Source organism: Calonectris borealis, chromosome 3 (genome assembly GCF_964195595.1).
Source record: "Calonectris borealis chromosome 3, bCalBor7.hap1.2, whole genome shotgun sequence".
Taxonomy (NCBI): domain Eukaryota; kingdom Metazoa; phylum Chordata; class Aves; order Procellariiformes; family Procellariidae; genus Calonectris; species Calonectris borealis.
Genome location: NC_134314.1, coordinates 116910801 through 116931633, shown reverse-complemented (window position 1 = coordinate 116931633; position 20833 = coordinate 116910801). Strand labels below are relative to the sequence as shown.

Here is a 20833-nt window from a genome sequence, read left to right as displayed (position 1 = left end):
TGAATGACCACAGTTAAATTTCGGACTTATTTTAATCTTGAGGAAATGTTTTAGTTTAACTTGGCAAAAAATTAGATTTCCAGTCATATTCTGCACAGCATTACAAACAGGTCTTTCCATTACTTTTAACAATGCTCATTTATTACATAGAATATCAAATTACAGTGAATACACCTTAGTGATATTTCTAAGGATTAATTTAAAGTTAAAACACGAGTAGCTCTTCTGTGCTTATAACTAAAGAGAGATAAAATATTACAGGTCTCCCTCTCATGCTTTTAAACCCCAGGAGCTTCGGATGAGCATTTACCACCACCAGGACAATGAGCAGCTGTTGTCCAGCTCCCACAGCAGTGATGAAGATGGTTTCACTGCCGGAATAAACAACACACACACATTTTAGCATCATTACTGGAAACTTCTCAGGGCTTAAAGGTGTTGAAACCTATTTTATCCATCAGCTCCTACAGCTGAATCACTATCAGCATTGATTCAAGAGGGCTACGTCTTACTGATGCCAATTACTTAGTCCAGACAGACCTTAAAGTGCAGGATCTACTGCAGTAACTTGAGTCACTCTACTGTCAGTGGCACACATCGTTATATTATATAGACTTTACATTCTGAGCTAAGTGCGTGTACACGGAGATCCTGCCTTAGTTGTTTCCCACCTTATCTCTTCAGCAGTCCTCAATAACCATACTTTTGCAATATATTATCATAGCCCCCTTTCTATTTACAGACTGTCCCATCTCTACGCCGTTCTACAGCATGTCAAGAAGTGCTGTGTTAGAAGTATGACACCGAGGAAAAAAAGTTATGTAGGACCTCATTCCAGTTCTTACTGGCAATCGCAACAACACAGAAATCTTAAACTAACAAAAAGCAGAAAAGTTTTCTAAGAATGTATAAAATCATAGCTACTTTATGCCAGTGAGTAATTTCATTTACATTACTGTGGCTATTCACTTAAGTGACTAAGTAAAAAAAGCCTATTTTCGAAACTAGAGTCTGTAAGAGAACACCATTAGATATTACAAATTTCCTCACATTATGTATTTTGAGATTTGTTAAAACATGCTTTTTTTTCTTCCCCTAGGAAGCACAGCTTAAGGACAGCACATCATACTATGAGCACGCAAATCCCACCCTCAGCAACTGGCTACACCTTTCTTTCCAGGGCTGGGCAGGTACTTTTGAACAACAAGAAACAGTTTTGGTCATACTGATTTGCCTTCTGTTCACCTTCAACCCATACTCACTATGTCTTCAAATATAATTCAGCCAATAAAAATATGACTTCAAATACTATTTCCTTAATGGAACAATATTTGATAATCTGGAGAGTTTTATATTGGCTTAATTAGATCCATTAGACATGGGCCTTGGTACACAGAACAGGAAAACAGACTTAAATTCATTATCTCTTCTGAGAAATAAAGCCTGACAAGCATGCAGTACTAGTGAGAAACAACAATTGGTGAAACCCACTGGGAAAAAAGAACACACTTCATTTCCAGAAATAAAACATTACTTGTTAACCATTATGGAAGAGCTCCAAGAGCTGGCCGTGCCAGCATGTGTAGGCATTTTCTCCAGCTGACCCTCAAAATTGCAGGCTGCTGCCAGCCTGAAGCACAAAGAAATCACAAGCTCAGAGAAACAAATAATTCAGTGCTGTGTACCCTACTAATGAACTTGCCTCTTCAGGTTTTTGGTAGGTGGGGGTGAGAAGCTATTCCTGTATCACAGCCTTTGTAATTCAGACGCTCTTGAAGAAACAGAACATTGAAAACCATTTCTCAGACCCTTGGAGCACACGCACGGAGCGGAGGGACCAGCTGCAGACAGGAGGAACGTGCCAAGGGACCCCACTTGGCCAAAACACTTTGATCACACAAAGCCAATTCCTGTTAACATCACGATACTACGCATTTCTTTCACTTATCATCCTCAGAAGAAAACCTTTACTGAATTTGGGGCAAATAGGGGGTACCTGCTGCATGCAGCTTTGGGGTGTGTAGCTTCTTTCCCCTTATCTAAAAAGAAACATAACCTTGGGAGAGCAGAGGGGGAACAGAAGCAGCTCTCATCATCTTTGGGCGTAACGGCACACAGAGATCCCAGTGACATTGAGCTATTTGTCAAAGTTAGCTCAGCATGTTGTTCTGCAAATAGTAGCTTCAGACAGGAGGAATATGAGAACATCTCTGCAACCCTGTGGTTTCTGGGTCCTCCTTTGTAAGTGTGTACTAACCAGACTCTCTCCCAAGGGCTGCTGAGATATCCAGTCCTGTAATAAATGAGCTGTTCCCATAGATGTTCCCTGGATATTAGTCCAGTAGACTTTCCCACGTTTCTGGAGACAGTGGAGGTTTTCAACTACTTGGTAGGTTGTGCCTCACAAACACTGTTTATTAGAGTCCAAGAGCTCTCCTGAGAATTGGAATTAAAGATAAAATTAGATGCAACAGCCTGCTTGTTTGCACTTGAAAATGGTGATCCATCTTTCAGAAAAAAAACCAAAGCTAAAGGCCACTACACCCCCCCAAAATTTGTAAGTCAGAAATCACAACTGACCTTAACAATACATTTAGTATTTCTACATCAAAGTAGAAAGATTTTAACTAATCTTTAAGTCTTCATCTAATCCATGGGAGATCACACGAATTTCTTTTATTCAGGTTTCATACTGTGTCCCAATATTATTTTAGTTTGTTTCTTACTGAGCTGTAATACACCGTTAAAAGTGAAATGAAACCGTTTGCTAAAAGAAGAGAGCTACCTGTGAATCATTAAGAGGATAATTATATATATATAGTTTAAAAGCCTGTAGATTAATTTTTTCCTAGTGTGCAATAGATCTTCTGCAACACCTACTTCTTATTCCAACCTGTAGAGCCTTTTGATTCATTGCCGAGGAGATACTAACCAGGTCCATGGACATTCAGTAGACTTGTAGATATTTTTAAGTTTGAGTTATTCTGACTTTCAGCAAGCTTTCTTCTGGGACAGGAGGACTCGCAACACACAACCACCAAAAAAAATTACTTAACTGCTACTGCAGATGGGAAAAATGTGTGTGCATGGTGAAGTTTCAGGCAAAATTACATCCTTCCTGCATTTCTAATCTTATTAAGCTTGATTCCACCCAGACTTGTCAAATGTGCACATGGAAGATAAAACTCCTCTCAATGGGTCGCTTCCATGCTTCCTGACTGACTCCTCCGTTTTCTCTCCCAAGGTTCCCAGGTTCCCACCAAGCAGAAACCCCCCAAGCCCCTGTCTTTTTTTTTTTTGCATGCAAGCTCACCAAACCCAATGTTCTCTGCTAAAATTACTTTTTCATTTGAACATGAAGTTCAATAACGGGGGAGTAGATATACAGCTATTTTTGGCCTAGCTTACAACTGAACGCAAAAGAGATCTCAGCATTAGTTTTTAAAAGCATCTGAAGTGACCACAACATTTTTTAATCCAGCCTGCCTCTGCCATTAGTCTGTGTGTCTGCTAGAAATGACCAGTTTGAACTCATAATTCCGTAAAACACCACTTCCTAAATTTATTTGCAGGAGGTGTCATTTTTCTGCGGTATGAAGACTCATTTGATGACAAAGGAGGATAAAAGGTTGATTAAAATAGGCAGCCACCAGACGAACCGCAACCTGAGCCATGCTCCTGTGGTCAGATCAGACTTCCTGCAAACCTGTTGTGCTGAGCTCAAAAAAGTGGCTCTCCCACCCCAGCCCCATCCTAAAAAACATCTTTAGCTGAAGGAAAATTGAGAATCATCAGGATTACTCTGTCTGGGCCTACTTACAGACTCTGTCAAGGCTTTATACCACTTACAGAAGAAGAATAAATAAATAATAAAAAAAAACCCACAAAACAAGCCCACCCGCTAGTAACGTTAGTCATAGCTGGATCTCCAAACGATGCCTGCATACTCAGATTACGAATACATACTAAAAGCTTGGATTTTAGGCAATAAACATAAAAAACAAGAAGTGTCACCCCCTGCCTGAATAACGGTTTCCAAATGACTTAAATCATTTCAAATAGAAAGAGGAAGAGATGTACAAGAAAAAAGGCAATGGAAAGCGCTTCTCAGAGAGCACAGATAGGCGTTGGACAGGCTAGAGGGAGGTAAAACAGAACCGAAAAAATAAGGAAACATTCTATCAATAGCAGATATACTTGCAACTACAAGGGTCAAATAGGAAGATCAAAAATATATTAAAATTGAAAATATAAATATAAATTCTCCACCCCGGCCCATACTCAACTAAATTACAGCAAAAAAATCCCAAGCTTTGCTATCAGTTTTCTCCCCACTTGAGTCAAATTCTTTGCTATGGTTTAGAAAACATTTTGCCATATGGGGTGGAGACAAAGAAATGTCACATTACCAGTAGTTCTTAAACATGCAGCTGTGTTACAGACAAGTTTGACAGGTTCAACCTTTTTCAAAACAAATGTGCATACACATGTGCTCCCTGAACTATGCTTCAGTAGAAGCAAGTTCTTGTCTTGGAGAAAGTCTAAATCTTCACAGATTACATTATTCAGTCTGAAATGGTTTCTTGTTCAGTCCTCCTGAAGGAGCTGGATTCAGAAATAAGAACTCTCGACAGATGGAAGCCATTTAATGCAGTATTGCTAAAGACGGAGAGGAAAATAAAAGGCAGAGAGAAATCCAGATAGGGCAGAATAAATACCAGATGGTAAATAAAACAAACAAAAAAAAAAAAATCAAGGGAGGGAGTAAAAGCAGGAAAAGAGAGACAGACAAACACAGTGACAGTCCCGGAATTGGTGACATGACCTGTCGTTCCCTTAGGAGACCACGTGGTCAGTGTTTTTTCTGCTCCTCCGTTCTCTTACAATAAAATAAATGAGAACTGTGTTTATCAGGTTTCTACAATCATTCTGGGAAAATTACTTGCTGCCGCAGACTACTGCTTTATGTTTAATCTCGTTTCACTTAGGAGAGTTAAAAATAGAAGTTGGAGCAGCTCGTATTTTGAAGGCACGTGGGAAAAAAAAGGTTGTAGCCCTACCCCGTGTGCAGTAATGGTGCAGACATTAGCAGAGATTATCGTAGCGCTCTGCAGGCAGCGATCCTGCCAGTGACATCAGGCAAAGCGCAGACTTGCTTTATTATAAACCAAGCACGGAAAATGGCATTGGCATCATGAATTAGTTTTCACTTTTACTCAGCGTATCTTGATTGTTTGCATCTTACAAGTTAATTATTAACTCAGCTCATTTCCTCCTTGGTTTACGTTTGGACATCAGCTTCCTTTATAGCAAAGCGTAGATGCTCCAGCAGTGAACAACATGAAATACATGAGTCACACCCCTCGGCCGTAGGATGTCTTGGCATACACTCTGACTCCAGGCTCTGCTTTCCCTCCTTTCACAGCACCACTGTATATTATCTGTACTATTCTGGGCAATAGCTGCAGTTACATTTTCCTACCTGGAAGGAAAAGGGTTCCTGCACTCCTAAATCAGGCTCGCACCGCAGCCCATCGCCACCTTGGCCCATAACCCTGCAGACACGTTTCACAGCAGCGAAGAGATCAGCCAGGAAAGGAGACGCGTTTACAGACTACACTGTTTCAAGGGAGGCAAGCAAGAGTGCTTTACCATCTGGTCATTCATCACCTATTTTGACAACTCGTGTTACCCGTTGACAGGCGAGAGGCAAGCTTCCAGTCTCAGGATACCAGCCGGCAGGTCTTCCTTTCAGCATGGATAAAATGGTTTTCCCTCTTGTCGGCTCAGTGAAATATAAAACACATTCCCTAAACCAGTAGCAGCCATGGCGGTTGTTAACAGCTGAGCCTTTAAGAGGGGAAAGGAGCAGCCGGTCAAACCCTTCGCCGTAGGAATCACGACTGCTCTGTGAAGGTCCCCACTCACCCGCTGGTGCTGGAAAACACCACGTCATCGGGAGCAAAGCCCAAGCTGGGAAGCTCAGAAGAAACCACCTTTCACTTTCCCATAAAAATATAAGTACCATTTGCTGTATCAAAAATGCTCTTGGAACTAAATGTAATAAATTATTTTGGGGAAAAAAGGCTAAAGACTTAATGAAACAGCCAAAATCTCAATCTGAAAGTGTTCTCCAATAGAATCACATTAAATATTAATGACTGCTTTAGTTACCCCAGAGGGAGTTCTCTATTTCTATCAGGTTAGGCTCCTGACCAAGACATTATCGGTAGAGCTGGCCAAGTAATCGGGTTTTCCAGCGAGTTCATAGGAACAACTCCCCACCTCTGTGCCTCCACGGACAAGGCGCACCGCCCTCGAGAGCTGCAGCCGCACGACAGTGGTTTGCGGAGCTTGCCGATACGCGGTACAGAAATTATGCGTGCCAGCCACCACAACGGGGTTCGACTCCAGGTTTCCGCTGAATTGATAAGCCGAAAAGAGATTCTTCTATAAAGTCCTCGAGCTGGGTGCCTCCGGAGAGGGACCTCAAACAAAGAAATCCCTGGGCAATTATACACTTACAATCCAAATTCCCCATCCCTCACGCAACAGTTCGGGCCAGCAGTAATATCAGGGTCTGGGGTCTTCCCGTCCTTCACCGGGTCCTCTCATTGTCTCTAGGTGGGCTGTTTCTTTTCTTATCTCTAAGGTTGCAGCTTCTGTTAACGAATGTAGCTTCCTTCTCTTCTGGCTTGAACCGGCTTCTTTTACTTGACTAGGTAAAAGCTCAACGTATCTAGGTGAAAATTCACAGCTTGCGGCCTAAAGCTTCAGCAAATTTAGCTACTAATGCTAAGCAAGTATCATCACATCACCAGTGAAAACTGTTTGGTGCCGAACAAAATCTGGCTTTAGATTTCACCGTCGCAGGCTGAAAACTTCAGCACTCAAATGCTCCAAGACAGCGCAGCCCATGCCATCAAAAAGAATTCAATTAATTTTTCCCATGGCTTTTCTTTGGCTTTTAGTCAAATTGGGGGCTGCTCACACTCAATAAACTCCCCACCATTTGTCCACACAAACTGGAAAATTTCTCCAGCGCTTTCTTTTCATTATGAGACTTTTTATAGATTTCCGGAGATGTCATAAACTGACATATCAGAGAATGAACCCTGTGAACAAAAGCACTCTCCCTGCTGAGCAAGGAACAACTAACACTCTTCTAACCTGGTTCACAACAAGCCAGAGCCAGATCCCTCTCTTTTGGTCACGCAGGAGGAGACTTTGTACAACGGATGCAAAAGAGAGGCAGGCACACAGGTACTCATCACGTACAAGGAGCCATGCCCAGTAACCGATGGGGGAAGAGTCCTTCTGCAAAGTTGCATCAGCCGCTCGTGCCTTTGGGCTCCGTAGGGTCCTCAAGAGAGGACCATCTTAGAGGTCTCAAGAGGTCTGAAGCAGCATAACAACCTCTAGCCTCTTGAGGACCCATCAGTAAAGCACAGCTTCGGCGACCCATGCATCTCACCTGTAACACGGGAAAGCAAACCATGGGGCCATACTGCAAGATCCCAACCAGCCTCAGAACCATGGCTTACCTTCTTCATCCTAGGCAATGTATAAAAACTAAGTGTGTCACCGAATGGTGTTAGAAGGGCACTCATTTCTAACCTCTCTTCTTAACCTCTCTTCTTATGTCTCCATTTGTGCATACATATTTTGGTAAACATGTACTTGTGAGCACCATATAAGTATCTGAACATCTACTAAAATCATAGTACACTGCCTAAATGTGCCATTTCTTCTGCAGAAAAATGGAGTTACGTGTATTTTGTTCACTTCAAAAAAGGTAAAAATTGAGTTTAATGAAAAATGCAAAAGAAATCACAACTAATTCAAATATATAAAATATTTGTACCGTATTTTACCACGTAAAACTAAAGTGTACTTATACAAATAACTTGTTAGAACAGAACATAAACTACTCTTGAACCAGAAATGGCAAAAAGAGTGTAAGAGAACAGCACATCTGCTGCGACAGTCTGAACAGAGACAACAAAGCCATGTGCAAATGTCAGACAAGGAGTAAAAATGTCTCTTGCTTATTTGCCCTTTACACAGATACTACTTCAGTGTCTGCATATATCTTCAGAACATGTTTCGTAATCCTGGCATCACGGTTTATAGAGACTGCAAAGAAAGGAAAGAAAAAAACTACCCACCAAGCTGAGGTAGGAATCTTTTGGCAGAGATCCCAAAACATCTCAACCAGAAAATAATCTAACCTTATTTGGAAAAAACACAGAATTTCATTCAAACTATATTTGTATTGCCACTTTTTATTGTTAGGGGAGAGAAAGAGAGATAAAAAACATGCTTTCAGAAATATATTAACATACGTAAAATGAGATAATTACAAAAATATTTAAAAAAATAATTAGAAAAACACTTACTGTAAGTCTAAAAATTGTTTGGACAAGTTGGCTATTATTTCACATTTGCTCTGCACAGTATATTTTATGTCTTCTTTCAGTGAGATTCTGTTATAATCTATTTTTACTTACGTGGAATCACATATAAACCAGCATTGTTGAGAAGTAAATGCAGAAGATGCCAAAGAATTAGAGGGATAAAAAACACATTCCAAGATCACTGTCACCTTTAGAAGCAAAACACGCAGTCCTCAAGGAGAGCAAGTAAACAGATACTGGACTCCATGGGGAGTTGAGAAGGAGGAGGGAGTCACAGGCTTGCTGTACAACTACAAAACTACCAACTTTGTAGGAGATCGAGTACTCCGAATTAGATCTTGGGCTATCGGCTATAAACAGGTGCACGTGCACTGTAAACAAAGTGAAAGGTAAATCCCACTTGCTTTGTTCAAACAGTCCAATTTTAAATCATCGGGTGGCTAAAAGCAGATTAGGATGATTTGGTTTCCTTGTATGATTTGTAAGATTTAGTTTCCCTGTATATGACTACCATATACAATGGAACACAATAACTGAAAACCTACTGTGCTTAAGCTGCAAGTGTCCAGAATACGTAACAAAAATGCCCCAAAATAAGAAACCAGTTTGGTTTTCCCAATAATGAACTCCTAATCCTTCACAATGGAGGCCATCCATGTTCCAGTCAGTTCTGACTTACTCCATACATTAAATCCTTTCTTTTTTTGAAGTTATTGTGTAAAAGCATGTATTTATAATGATAAATACAAAACTTAAAAAAGGGATATTTTAGATTCTTCCTTTAAAGAAAGTCACTCACTTCATCTTGTCCTAAAGTCAATGATCCTCTAGGGACGAACGTGGAGCCCTCTCAGTTCAGTTGCAGCCAATCCTCCCTGCCCAGGGAGGCTCACAGGGAACCACCAGCCCTTCAGGCTGGAGCTCAAGGTGCCAGAGGTTCTTACCTGACGACTTCTGCCCCATTGGGTTCAATGACTAAAACATCAACGACCAAAAGACTTCATGTAACAATTGTAGCGCCTGTTATTTTGTGCCACTAATGCTTTTTCTTTTTTTTTTTTTATTAAATAAACTATTGCAAAAATCAACACCATCCAAACACGTTGAAGAGTTCAAGGCTCCATCATACTTGGTCACCAGACTGGAAGAAATCCAGAGACTACAAACTGTAAAATGGAATAATTCTAGCCACACAGCATTTTCACCACTCTAAGTTTTTGGTATTGTCAGCCTTTTTTTTTTGTTTTAAAAGTTGTTGGATATACTGCATCCAGTTGCTGCAAACTAGTACAGCAAAAAAACTAATGTATGTCATACCAAGACTATAGCTGCTAAGCGTTACCAGGAATGGAAAATTTCAGATGTTCAGCTTGTAAAAAGGTTGACTTGTAAGTGTAATTTCCTTTTCATACGCTAGCTGTGAACTTCAGTGGCTCAAGTAAATGCCACAGCTCTCCATCTTCGACAGGGTGTTGGTTATTCAATGCATTAACAGCTCTTTCTGTTGCTCTCTTCTTGTTCTGAACGTTCCGTGAAACGAGGATGTATACATCAGCGGAGGAGATTACGCTCACGCCAATGTAAAGGATCCACTGACTAGTCTTTTTTCCTACTAAGATTAATCTTTACTTGCAATGAAAAAAATACATGTATATTCGAAGAAAGAAAGAAGTCTATTATCTGCTCAGCTGTGTGGCAGCCTCACGTGAGACCAGCAAGGTTGGAACAAGAATTTTTACTCCATTGCCAACATCAGTACTCTCCTGGAGCAAGCAAGTACTAATTTTCCTTCACACCAGTTGTAACAGACACAATTTTAGAAGTATCATATAATAAAGAATATAATTTCAGTGTACAGCCTTGCCTTCCCTTTCAGTCCTTCTTTATGCATCAAATTGAAGAAGAGACAACTCAAGTTCTCCCCTTTTCATAGGCTACATTTAAAGAGGAAAGACAATTCATACCAGCCCAGAAAATCACCAGTGCTGAGATGATGGCAGTGAACTTCATTACCCTCTTCAGCATTTCCCCCACACTTTGGGGAATAGGAAATGGAGCGTTAGTGTTACCGAAATAAAGGCATGAAACTTCATGTGAAGCCTAAGGGAGTCTTTTTCCCTTTTCAAATATATTCCATACAGCATATGTTTGATGAATACTAATTAAGTATAGTAGAAGCATTTAATTTGTAGTAATGAACTTCAAAGGCAAGATTCGACTCTCGTCTTCAATCAGAGTATACTCTTGTTAAGGTCAAGAGAAACACTGCAGGGATCAGACTGGACTAATGAATTTCAGCATAATCAAAATACTTGCCTTTCTGTGCATGCGTGCACAGCCACACATATATATAACACAACATATGCTAATCACACACACACACATATATATGTATATATGTAACATGCTAATCATACCTCTCTGGGATTGTTTTTTTGAGAAATAAGGAGTGCATCCAAAACTTGCTGGTATTACTAATGATAAAAATACTACTTGCTGGCAGAAGTTCTACAAATGCAAACAACAGAACCATACATTTGGATGGGAAAAGGGAAATCAACAGGATACGAAGCATCGCGACCACCAGGGAATCCAACTTTCTCAGCAGCACGCTGTTCTGGAAGGCCATTAACACACAATTAGCAGATTTTCAGTAGAGCATTATAAAACTAACAGAGTCATAAACACAAAGAGCTGGCACTGACCTGCCTGCTCTAGACATGACAGATAGGGCAGCCCCCACCTCCGCAACTGGGAAGAAGCAACTAGATCTCTACTCCAGGAGATACAATCAACACTGTAATTGAGGAAAGACACAGAGAGAAAGAGACTTGCTTCTCGTTTGGGCAATACAGAATTTACCACACCTATTATACATCAATGATGCAGGTCTGCTGACTTCTTTTAATTTACCGCTTTTCCGTAGATAAGAACATAAAAAAATAATATGACAGAAAAGGTCAAGTAAACCATTAAATGTAAGGTAAGCCATTGTCACTGAAGTGCCACAGTGACAGCATATCGGCACTTTACAATCTCAAATGAAGTGAGTCTTGGATTGGCTTCATTAGGTAATGACCTTTCACCTGCCTCACGCCTGAGTTATAGAAAATACTACTAATTAAATGAACGATGTTATAATGGTGGGAGCCCTCCTGTTTCTGCCTGCCTTCAGGATTTGCACTTGTAGTTGCACAGCAGCAGGAAGACTATGAAGTTTGTAATGTGGAGGTGCAGATTCCTTGCTTGCAGCCCGTTGTCTAAATGACAGCCCAATTCGTAGAGATCTGCTCACAGTGCAGAATACCATCACCTCCACATCCCGCAGCTACCAGCAATAACGCCGCCTTCTACACGCCTCTTCAGTAATTACAATAGCAATGAAAACAGTATTGCAAATATGAAAGGCTTTAACAACACAAACACCAAGCTTAGCAACTGGAGAAATCTCAAAAACAGGAGTATTAAAAAATCCAGAACGATGCAGGTACATTGTTCTTTCTAGCTGACACATACAAGCAATAAATTGCTGCTCTAGGCAGCGAAGCACTGATCTTATCGCTCCTGTCAATGTTCTTCAACCACAGCCAACCTTCCTCTCCAGTTCATTCTTTTAAAGAATTTTCCTCCTCCATTTTATGTTATTTCTACAAGCTGCACCAGTCCTTATTTGAACTGACTACACATATACATACCTAAAATCTAAAATAACTCATATTGGAAGCACTAATAACAATGCTTTGGGGCAGCATCCACGAACATTTTCATCACCACAATACAGCAGGTGCTAATTCAAGTAAACATTCAATTTTCCACCCTCCTAAGACAACGGATAATAGGGGAAAGAAAAAGAAGCAATAACTGTAGGTTTATATACTGAGAAGAGAAAATGTACGCTGCAACACCAGACACTGCAGAGGTGGCAATCGAGCTGTATAATAGTGGTGTTTCACTAAATTAAAAAGACAACTAAAATTGTTATTTAGTTGTTCCAGGCAAACATCAATTGAGATAATCATCATTTTCTCATGTATATCCAATTATAACACTATAGACATTCCCTCCCTCCCAAAATTCTGTGCAAAGTTATCGTTAGCATATTTTCACCTAGCCCAATAACAAATACAATTATTCATAATAAGCAGAGTCATTCACTGGAGTGAAAAGTGCAACACTACGTGGGGCGCGTATTTGGGTAGAAAGCACCTCATATGGACATAGTACTTGTTGATACTGCTTTACAAGCAACTTGTTTCCTTTTACCTGAATTGAGAAGAATGAGCATGCTTGCTGAGTTACCTTTTTAGTTAGTAAATGCAGGCACAACTGCCATTCTAAATGGCAGAAAGCAAGCAGTCTCTCCTATTAACTCTTCCCCAATGATTTTCTCTCAGTCTTCGGACTGAGGCTGTTCCACCTCTCAACCTTGCAGAAGCTTGGACAACTGCAAAGCGGTCCAGAGTTCATGACTCAGCCCACGTACTTGAGGAATCACGAGGTATCTGGGGAGAGGGAAGAATGACAACTCTCTTGCCATATTAGAAAATGCAAGAAGTCGTTTATTTCCCACCAGTGGCTGTCAGCAGAACTCCTTCTGAAGAAGATGCAAAAGCCTTTATCCTCCATATCTGATTGTGGACTACGACTACGACCCTACAACTTTTTCTACTCTGACTTTTCATCTAAGGGCAGACCCCTTTTATGAAGATCAAGTCGCTTCCTTCTCAAGCGGGGGCAGCAATGCTTTGGGACCTCCTCTCTAGGTAACAGCAGCAACTTCATAGGGAAAGGACTGCAGTCCCTAGCAGGACAGTGACAGTCTTTAGGGACAACACATGATAATGGCACAACACATGGTAATGGCACTAAGCAGCCTCCAAAGCACCTGCGGTTTGCTGGTGCTCCTCCACAGCATTTTACACACTGAGCAGTTTTATCCACTAGTGGCACTGAGTTTTCCCCCTTAAGCCTTTAGATCAAATTTTGATCAAAATGTTTCTTATTCAACAGATATTCTCCAAAGGCACGACGAAAAGTAATCATTAGAAATACCTGGGCATTTCACAATATAGAAATAGCTTCAAGATGGGGCTTAGATACACCATGCATGCCAGTGGCACAGCAGAGCCAAATAACAACGGTACCATCAGCCTCTTGTTTGAATGACAACGAAATGAAACATGACAGTCATTAGAAAATCTGGTAGAAATACCAGCATGATTTCTAGTGAAAACAACCGATGGGAGAGGGCTAGTGAATGTTATATATACACAGAGTTTGGGTGCATCTTATATGTTGGATATCAAGCTCTTGGTTCTCACATATTACTCACGTAGAGTCTGATTAATATTTTACCAATGACATACCAGTATGTTTATTACAGATGGTGATATCCTCAGTATTTGTGAAAATAAATACTTATAAATCAAATGTAATAAAATATTTAGACACCTCACGCTGAAATTTTTATTGTCATTTAGCCAACGTACAGTTTGTTCTGCAGCAGAAGAGCGCACCAGGACACTTCCAACACATCAGCAAGTGATCACGTTCAATAACTCCAATAGCCTACTGCCACCAAAAGGAAGAGAGTGGAATTACTCCAGACGTAAAGTAACTTTTATTACCAGTGGAACTAATACAGTAAATTAAACTTACATAAGGAGAAGACAAATATAGTATTTTAATCAGGGTGAAGAAGTCTTTGAAAACCAAAAAAAGCTGGGGGTGAGAATTTGCAAAAGCTGATCACCCCAGTTTCTCAATGTTCTGAAACCTTATGGGATAGGAGGCTGGGAAGTACGAAGGCAGACGGTAAAAAACAATGGATAGAAGAACATTGAAAGGGTACAGCTCTCCAGGGCCAGCCTTCCTAGGGCTTTGTTCTACCTTCCAGGATATTCCACACAAGAAAAGAAATGAGATTTAAAAAAAAAAAAACACCACACATTAAATTTCACTAGAGGTAAATGGAATAAAGTAACATGATTTCTCTACAAAATAAATTTGGCATTTTAGAAAGAGGTCAGATGATTCATGTGCATTCAGCAGATCTATGGGCAGGAAAGGAAACGGCTATAAGTAGATCATCACGACATCTTTTATAAATACAAAACCAGGACTACTGTATACACAAACCAGGGAGAAGAAACATGTAAATGCTTATTGCTACAGTAAATATGATACACTTTTGTGGCTCTTACTCATCTCCATACTTTTCACAGGTGCCATGCTTTGCACAGGTGGAATGCAGGAGGGCACAGGAAAGTCCTTCACCTTATTTATACTCAGCTTTAATACAAGCATTTGATTTACGATATAGATCTATGATTACTACTTAGAAGACAGGAAGTACTACAGCAATTAAGTCACAAAGATAATGAATCTCTCTGCTTCTAACCATCAAGAAGATGGGTGTCAGAGGAAAAAACCCTCAAGAGACAGGAATGAGACATTATTCATCCCATCCAATTTAGGTGCCTACATTCCCTATAAAGTCAACAGAAGACAGTAGGACATCTAATCTTTTCCACATTGATCACACAAAGGATCTGGGCTTCTCAATGGAGACATAAGAGTTACCTGTCTTCTGAACTTCAGATGCAGATCACTGCACAAAAGGGAAATGGCTGCATAAATAAGTACTCTGACTTTCTGTAGCTATTCTGCTGTTTGCTCCCCTTCCTCCACCACCCAGAGGAAGGAGAAAAATAAAACCACAAAAAGATAACACAAACATTGCTGTTAACATTTTAATCATGCAGATTTTTCACAATGAATTAAATATCAAGACTGGAATAAATTTGCTCAGGAATTCATGTGACAATTGACAAGGAAGGGACAACACAGATCTTTGAGTGGAGCTTGCTCCTTCAGGTGCTGGGGAGACACCAGCATCCAAAGACTAAGATGTTATAAGCACAGAGGAACACTTTTGAAGTTTGCTGTTATTAGCAAATACAATATAAGACCAAAAAACCCCACATTTAAATTCACAGAGATACTAAAATTGTTCCAGGCAACTCTCTTAAGTATGCATGTATGTGTTTTGCAGTTCTCAGCTGCTTACAGATTTAGTTAAGCAACGTGTAGGGCCAAGACTATTTCCCCTCATTCTCTTCCTGCCACATCGTCCAAACAAAAGAAAACAGCTCACACCGTCTCTCTGGTGTGATGGCTTCAGAGAGTCAGTTTATGCAAGCGGCAGAGATTTGTAGGCTAGCAGTGACAACTGAAAAGGAGGTATCACAAATAGTAGCTAGGACAATGGATTTTTCCACTAGGTAGATGGAGGGAGGAAAATAAGTTTAAGCTTCCCTACTTCTAAAGCACAACTCTAATAACAACCTTTCCCCCCCCCACTGGAAGGTGTGAAAGAGGGAGGGCCCTCAAAATGACCAGAAAGGCAAGGGATTTTTTAGGATGCTCTAGAACAGAGATCCTGAAAGTATCCACAGGACTTTGGTGTTACTTCTCTTAAGTCACCCACTAGAAATAAGCACCCCAAAATCCATGCATACTCGACATTAAGTTGTGTTTATACAAAGCAGTTTGTGTATTGCTCAGCTCAAAACTTCAACTTCAAAGTGTGTTGAACTGCATAAACTCTGGTTATTTCCCAGGAATTTCATCCATAAGGAGACGAGAAGAGTGGCGGCCATGAAGCCCATAAGAGACACCTGATGCGAGATGCTAATTTATGTTGGAAGGCACGACTTGGAAGACCACAGTTGTTACCAGTTTTGGTTCTTAAAGCAAGCAGCACACAGGGAATGTGATATCCTCTCCCCAGCATATTGCCGTCCTCCTAAGCTATATGCCTATACTACAACAATGGGTAAATATTTTTAAACATTTTAATTTTTCTTTTAAAAAGCACATACACACTTACTTTTGACCTTGTAACTAGTAAGAACACAGATAAAAGCAAGCAAAGCCAATTCCTTTTCAAATTTCTGACATTTTTTTCATCATACAGACCAACACAAGGTAATCCCACAGATTCTTTAGAGGACAGTAATTCAAAAGATGTTGTTTTGAAAAACAGATTAATGATCTTCAGCAATACAAATAGCCTGCAGTAAAAACAACGTGTAGTGACGGGGAAAGCACAGCAAGCAACCATGTTGCAGCTTTACTTGTACGTAAAAAAGGACGCTTTACAAAGGGAAAAAGACAACATAAAAAGCTCACTGCTAAATACGGGGGTTTAGGCATGAAAAATTATCCAGCCAAAACTACGCTACTGCATTTAGTTAAATTTTTTCCTCACATGAGTGCACCAAAAAACTTCCGACCAAGTGTATAAACCCTGCAAAACACTCGTGGATTTAACCGCCAGGTGGCAGCGGCCATCCAAGTGTTTTGCACGTGGGGGCTCCCTGGGCCACATCGAGCTGCTGGAAACCACTGCGCTTTTCTCCCTGAACACACACCAAAAAAACCCATTCCCGACAAAAATACCTACTCCTCTCTTACGCATAAAACAAAATCTGTTTTCTGTTTAAAATACCTTACTTTATACTTTGTGATGCTTTTCTCAAAACACAGTTTTCTTGTAAAAAAATCTGTATTTTGAATAATAACTGCACCCGCTCCGACCTCCTCCTCCTGCCTGTGCGGGGCGGGGACGCCAGACACCCAGAGGCAGCGAGGCCGATGAAATGCCTTCCCCCCGGGTAGACCGCCCCCGGACCGGGGTCCCGTCCCCCTCCAGAGCCCCGTCCCTCGCCCGGGCCCGCCCCGGCCGGTACCTGGAGGAGGCCGCTCATCTTGGCGCGCAGGGCGCGGAACTCCTCCGGCGCCGCCTCGGGGTAGAGCTGCCCGCGCAGCAGCTCCTCCGTGATGTCCGCGTTACCGTAGTAGGCGGCCTGGGCGATGCCACTGAGGAGGGCACTCAGCGGCTTGGAGCCCTCGGGCGGCGGCGGCGGCGGCTGCTCTGGCGCCGCCATGGTGGAGAGGGCGGAGCCACCGCCGGCCCCGCCCCGCCCACAGATACAAGTACGGCGGCCGCACAGGGACACCCCACACCGCCACCGGGGGCTGCACCGCCCCGCCCCGCCCGCAGGCGCCCACGCGTGTACCGAGTTTTCTCACGGGGGTGAGATGCGCTCTTAGCAAGCTAATCGTAACCATCAAGTACCAAACACGTACGTGGAAAAACCAGCGGTTCTACCATCCGGACGAATTTTATTTAACACAAACATTTAGGGCACGTAGCACCAAGTAGTTGTACATTTAACTTACTATCGACACAGGTAAGGACAAGGGTAATGACACACACCAACACGGAGCCGTCACTGACCAGTGTTCTTCCATTCCCTGACGATATCATGCAATTTTTCAAAGGTATCTGTGATTAAAAAAGAAAAAAAAGAAAAAACAAAAACAACAAAAAAAGCCAAATACAAAAAACTCCACCCAAAACCTGATCCTGTTAACCAGAACCAAATAGGAACGACTTGACTGGGTACAACAAATTTCTGCTTTCTAAACTGTTTCTTCAAGAAAAAGTACTCCATTTTACTAAATACTCAAATATTTTAAGGAAACTTCCCTAGGTTTTGCTCTCTGTCCCTTCGCTGTAAGATGCAGGGTAGACCACAAAACACAGGGACAGTTAAAAATGTACTACTAAAAATCAAGTGTTTTCTCTGTGCACCATTCTATACAAGTTTAAATATAAAAAAATATTAAAATGCTTTGTATGTACAAGCATATGCAGCCACAGAAGAGATTGTGTGCTTTTAAAAGAGATGTCTACAGCAAATTTTCTTCTGCTAATAATACAGTGGTATCATATACCACTCAGTTCCAATTATTTAAGCCCTTCATAGTTGCAACTTTTTCGTGACATATAAGAAATCACATGTTGCTCAAAAATAGAAAACACAATTTTATGATCAACATGATCTCTTCTGCCTAGTGCTTTATTCTGCATCTCGTCCTAAGTGGAGAAAAGGCAAAGAACACGTGCAAGTCGTCCTTGTCCAAGGGGGATCACAGCGTACCTCTTGAAGCTGGAGGTACAGGAAGAATTAACAGTATGTGCATCTAGAAGTTTCTTCCGCTCTCTCCATTCATTTGGACAATATTTAAAATGTCCTTTTCCTCCCATGGTATTTAGATTAAACAGCATCTCTAGAAGCTTTAAAGAATCTGAAGATACAGGAGAGTTTCTTTCGATCACTAGAGATGAATATATAGTGCGAGAAACGTGTAACTCCATTTGGGTCCAGACTCTTCACTGCACAGCTGACCCTTCCGAGACTCAAAACTCTTCTCTGATGAGCACAGTTCGCTGTTGCTCACGTTTGAAAAGAGAAGGGAGCAGGGCAGTAACTCTTCATGGTTTATCCGTATCATCACGGAACACGAAGTAAAATTTCTATCACTCTGGTTTAAATTTGTGAAGGTACTGTTCCTCGATGACATGCTTTCTTCTGCTGCAAGCTGATGTACGTCAGTAAGTCCTAATGAGCAATGCTGGTTTACTGACTTAGGTTGAGGTACAAAGACAAATTTGTTCTTATAATTGCTTTTTCTTCTCATATCTCAGCCTACTCAGTGCCTTGCATGAAGATGGCAAAAAAGCTGGTGAAAAGTGCACATTTTGACTTCAAAAACAGTATAAAATTGTTCAGAATGCACATGGCAGCAACCAGTAACCTGTGTCTTTAAGAATATTATTTATTTGTTTCTGTAAACAACCCCATTTTTAAACAAATTAAAAATACATTGGAAAGTCTCTCTCTCTATATATATATACACAGTACATGTTCAAACTTCACTTCATTGTGATGCCATGGTTTAAGCAGAAAAAACAGAGTTCTTGATCCAAAACTCAGCTGCAACAACCACCTTCAGCAATACAGCACACTGCGCTGCCGAGACCCAGCCCCTTCAGGAATACTTCATTTGTTATTTATCACCTGAACCGTTTTCCGGCCGTAGTGGTAATAGCTGTACGCAGATGTTACCGTTGTGAAAGCTGTGATGCACCTTTGGGGAAAACAGTTCCTGTAAGTCACTTGAGTCTAAGTACGACAATAAAAAGTGTTATTTTTAAGTGTCTTTCCTATTTTTCGATACACAGTCAAGGACTACGTCCTACAGAAATGCAGTTTACAGTTTATATGCTGAAATTCAGCGCTAAGTGGAGGATTAGATAAACAAAGGAACTGCCATCCAGTGCTACGTAGCATGCTTCTGTTTAACTGCATACTAGGCCAAATTTTTACCATATTAGCACTTGTTTTAGAGAAGGGAAGACAAAAGATTCAGTATTTGTAGCCTACATAATTTTTACCAGCTTGATAACTGACTGATGTGAGAAACTATCCCTTGGTAGTATGAAAGGGGAGCGTTCAAATCATACAAGACTTGAACTTATCATTTTACCAAAGCTAAAGCACGAGTTTCTGCTTCAGCCTCTTTTGTTCCCTTCCCAGAAGCTGTGTAGTAACCATATATATTTCTAAGTTAGCAGTGCTCCTGAGTCAAAGGCTGACACCATTCAGGTGTGAGCCACCGCTACAGTCCTGCCCCTCTGTGACCGCTGCCCTCCCTGGACACACTGCCGGACTCATCCCGGTCATTTTTGAGTGTTTATAGAGGACCCTGGTAAGTCACACCCAGCATTTCTCCATTACTCGCAACACGGTAACTCTCTCAGAGTCCCAGACAAGCAGCAAGGTAAGGGTCTTTCACAGATGCAGTTCCAGATTTGGCTTTCCAACAGGATGAAAAACCACATTGACTGTTAAGACCAAGGTTCCTAGTTCCTTAAAAGCTTGGGTTTTGCGTTTGGTTTTTGGTTTTTAACTCTAGAAGACAAGTTACACTGGATTTTCCACTACTTTAAGTTACTAAGTAATTCTGCTATCTGCTGTTCAGCCTCTTCTGAACTCTTACCTAACTGCTCAGGAGGAATAACTGCGCTTGTAACACCTGCCGTCAGCTACAATTCAGATTCAGATACAGTTCAGATCTCCAACGCTAACAGTGAAAGGAACAGTCATTATTTAAGGAGGTGTTTAAGCTCCTGTATGCCTGTTTTCATTCAATCCCTCCCCTTCCTTCCTATTGTCTAGCAGGAATCACCGATTTCTTCAGGTGCTTTTCAAAGAGGCTTCAGAAACCTAGATTTCAAGATAGCAGGTACAGTATAAAGCAAAAATAAGAAAACACTTCCCGTCTATTTTTACTGATATCAAGGTTGCTTTTTCAAGGACATTTATGGCATGCATAAAGAAAGAACCCATACAGCCTGTCTTCCCACTCCCTTCTTTTCTATTAATCTGAATTTATACTTTGCCTCTGTACACCATGTCTATTCTGAAGACTTGTTTCTTAGGTATTATTCCTGGATCTTAACTAGTTTCATTTGACTACTTTTTGCTTGTATAGTAAATTCA

At 41.0% G+C, this 20833-nt stretch overlaps 2 protein-coding genes across 3 annotated transcripts in view; both read right to left on the bottom strand.

The window, feature by feature from the left end:
- The window catches only part of COMMD1 (copper metabolism domain containing 1), a 78597-nt gene extending 61195 nt beyond the window's left edge, over positions 1 to 17402 (bottom strand). The window contains exon 1 of the mRNA XM_075147584.1: positions 17171 to 17402. Within this exon, the coding sequence (XP_075003685.1) occupies positions 17171 to 17368 (198 nt within the window). The 5' untranslated portion in view covers positions 17369 to 17402. The remainder of the gene's footprint in view (positions 1 to 17170) is intronic.
- The window catches only part of CRLS1 (cardiolipin synthase 1), an 85537-nt gene that overhangs the window by 61195 nt on the left and 3509 nt on the right, over positions 1 to 20833 (bottom strand). Inside the window, exons 7-8 of one of the 2 annotated variants that reach the window (XM_075147582.1) lie at positions 17664 to 19418; positions 11123 to 11214 (exon numbers count right to left, since the gene is read on the bottom strand). In XM_075147582.1, coding sequence (XP_075003683.1) covers positions 19331 to 19418 — 88 coding nt within the window. In that variant the 3' untranslated portion in view covers positions 11123 to 11214; positions 17664 to 19330. Of the gene's footprint in view, positions 1 to 11122; positions 11215 to 17663; positions 19419 to 20330; positions 20558 to 20833 lie in introns of those variants that run through there. The other variant, XM_075147583.1, reaches the window with a different exon arrangement.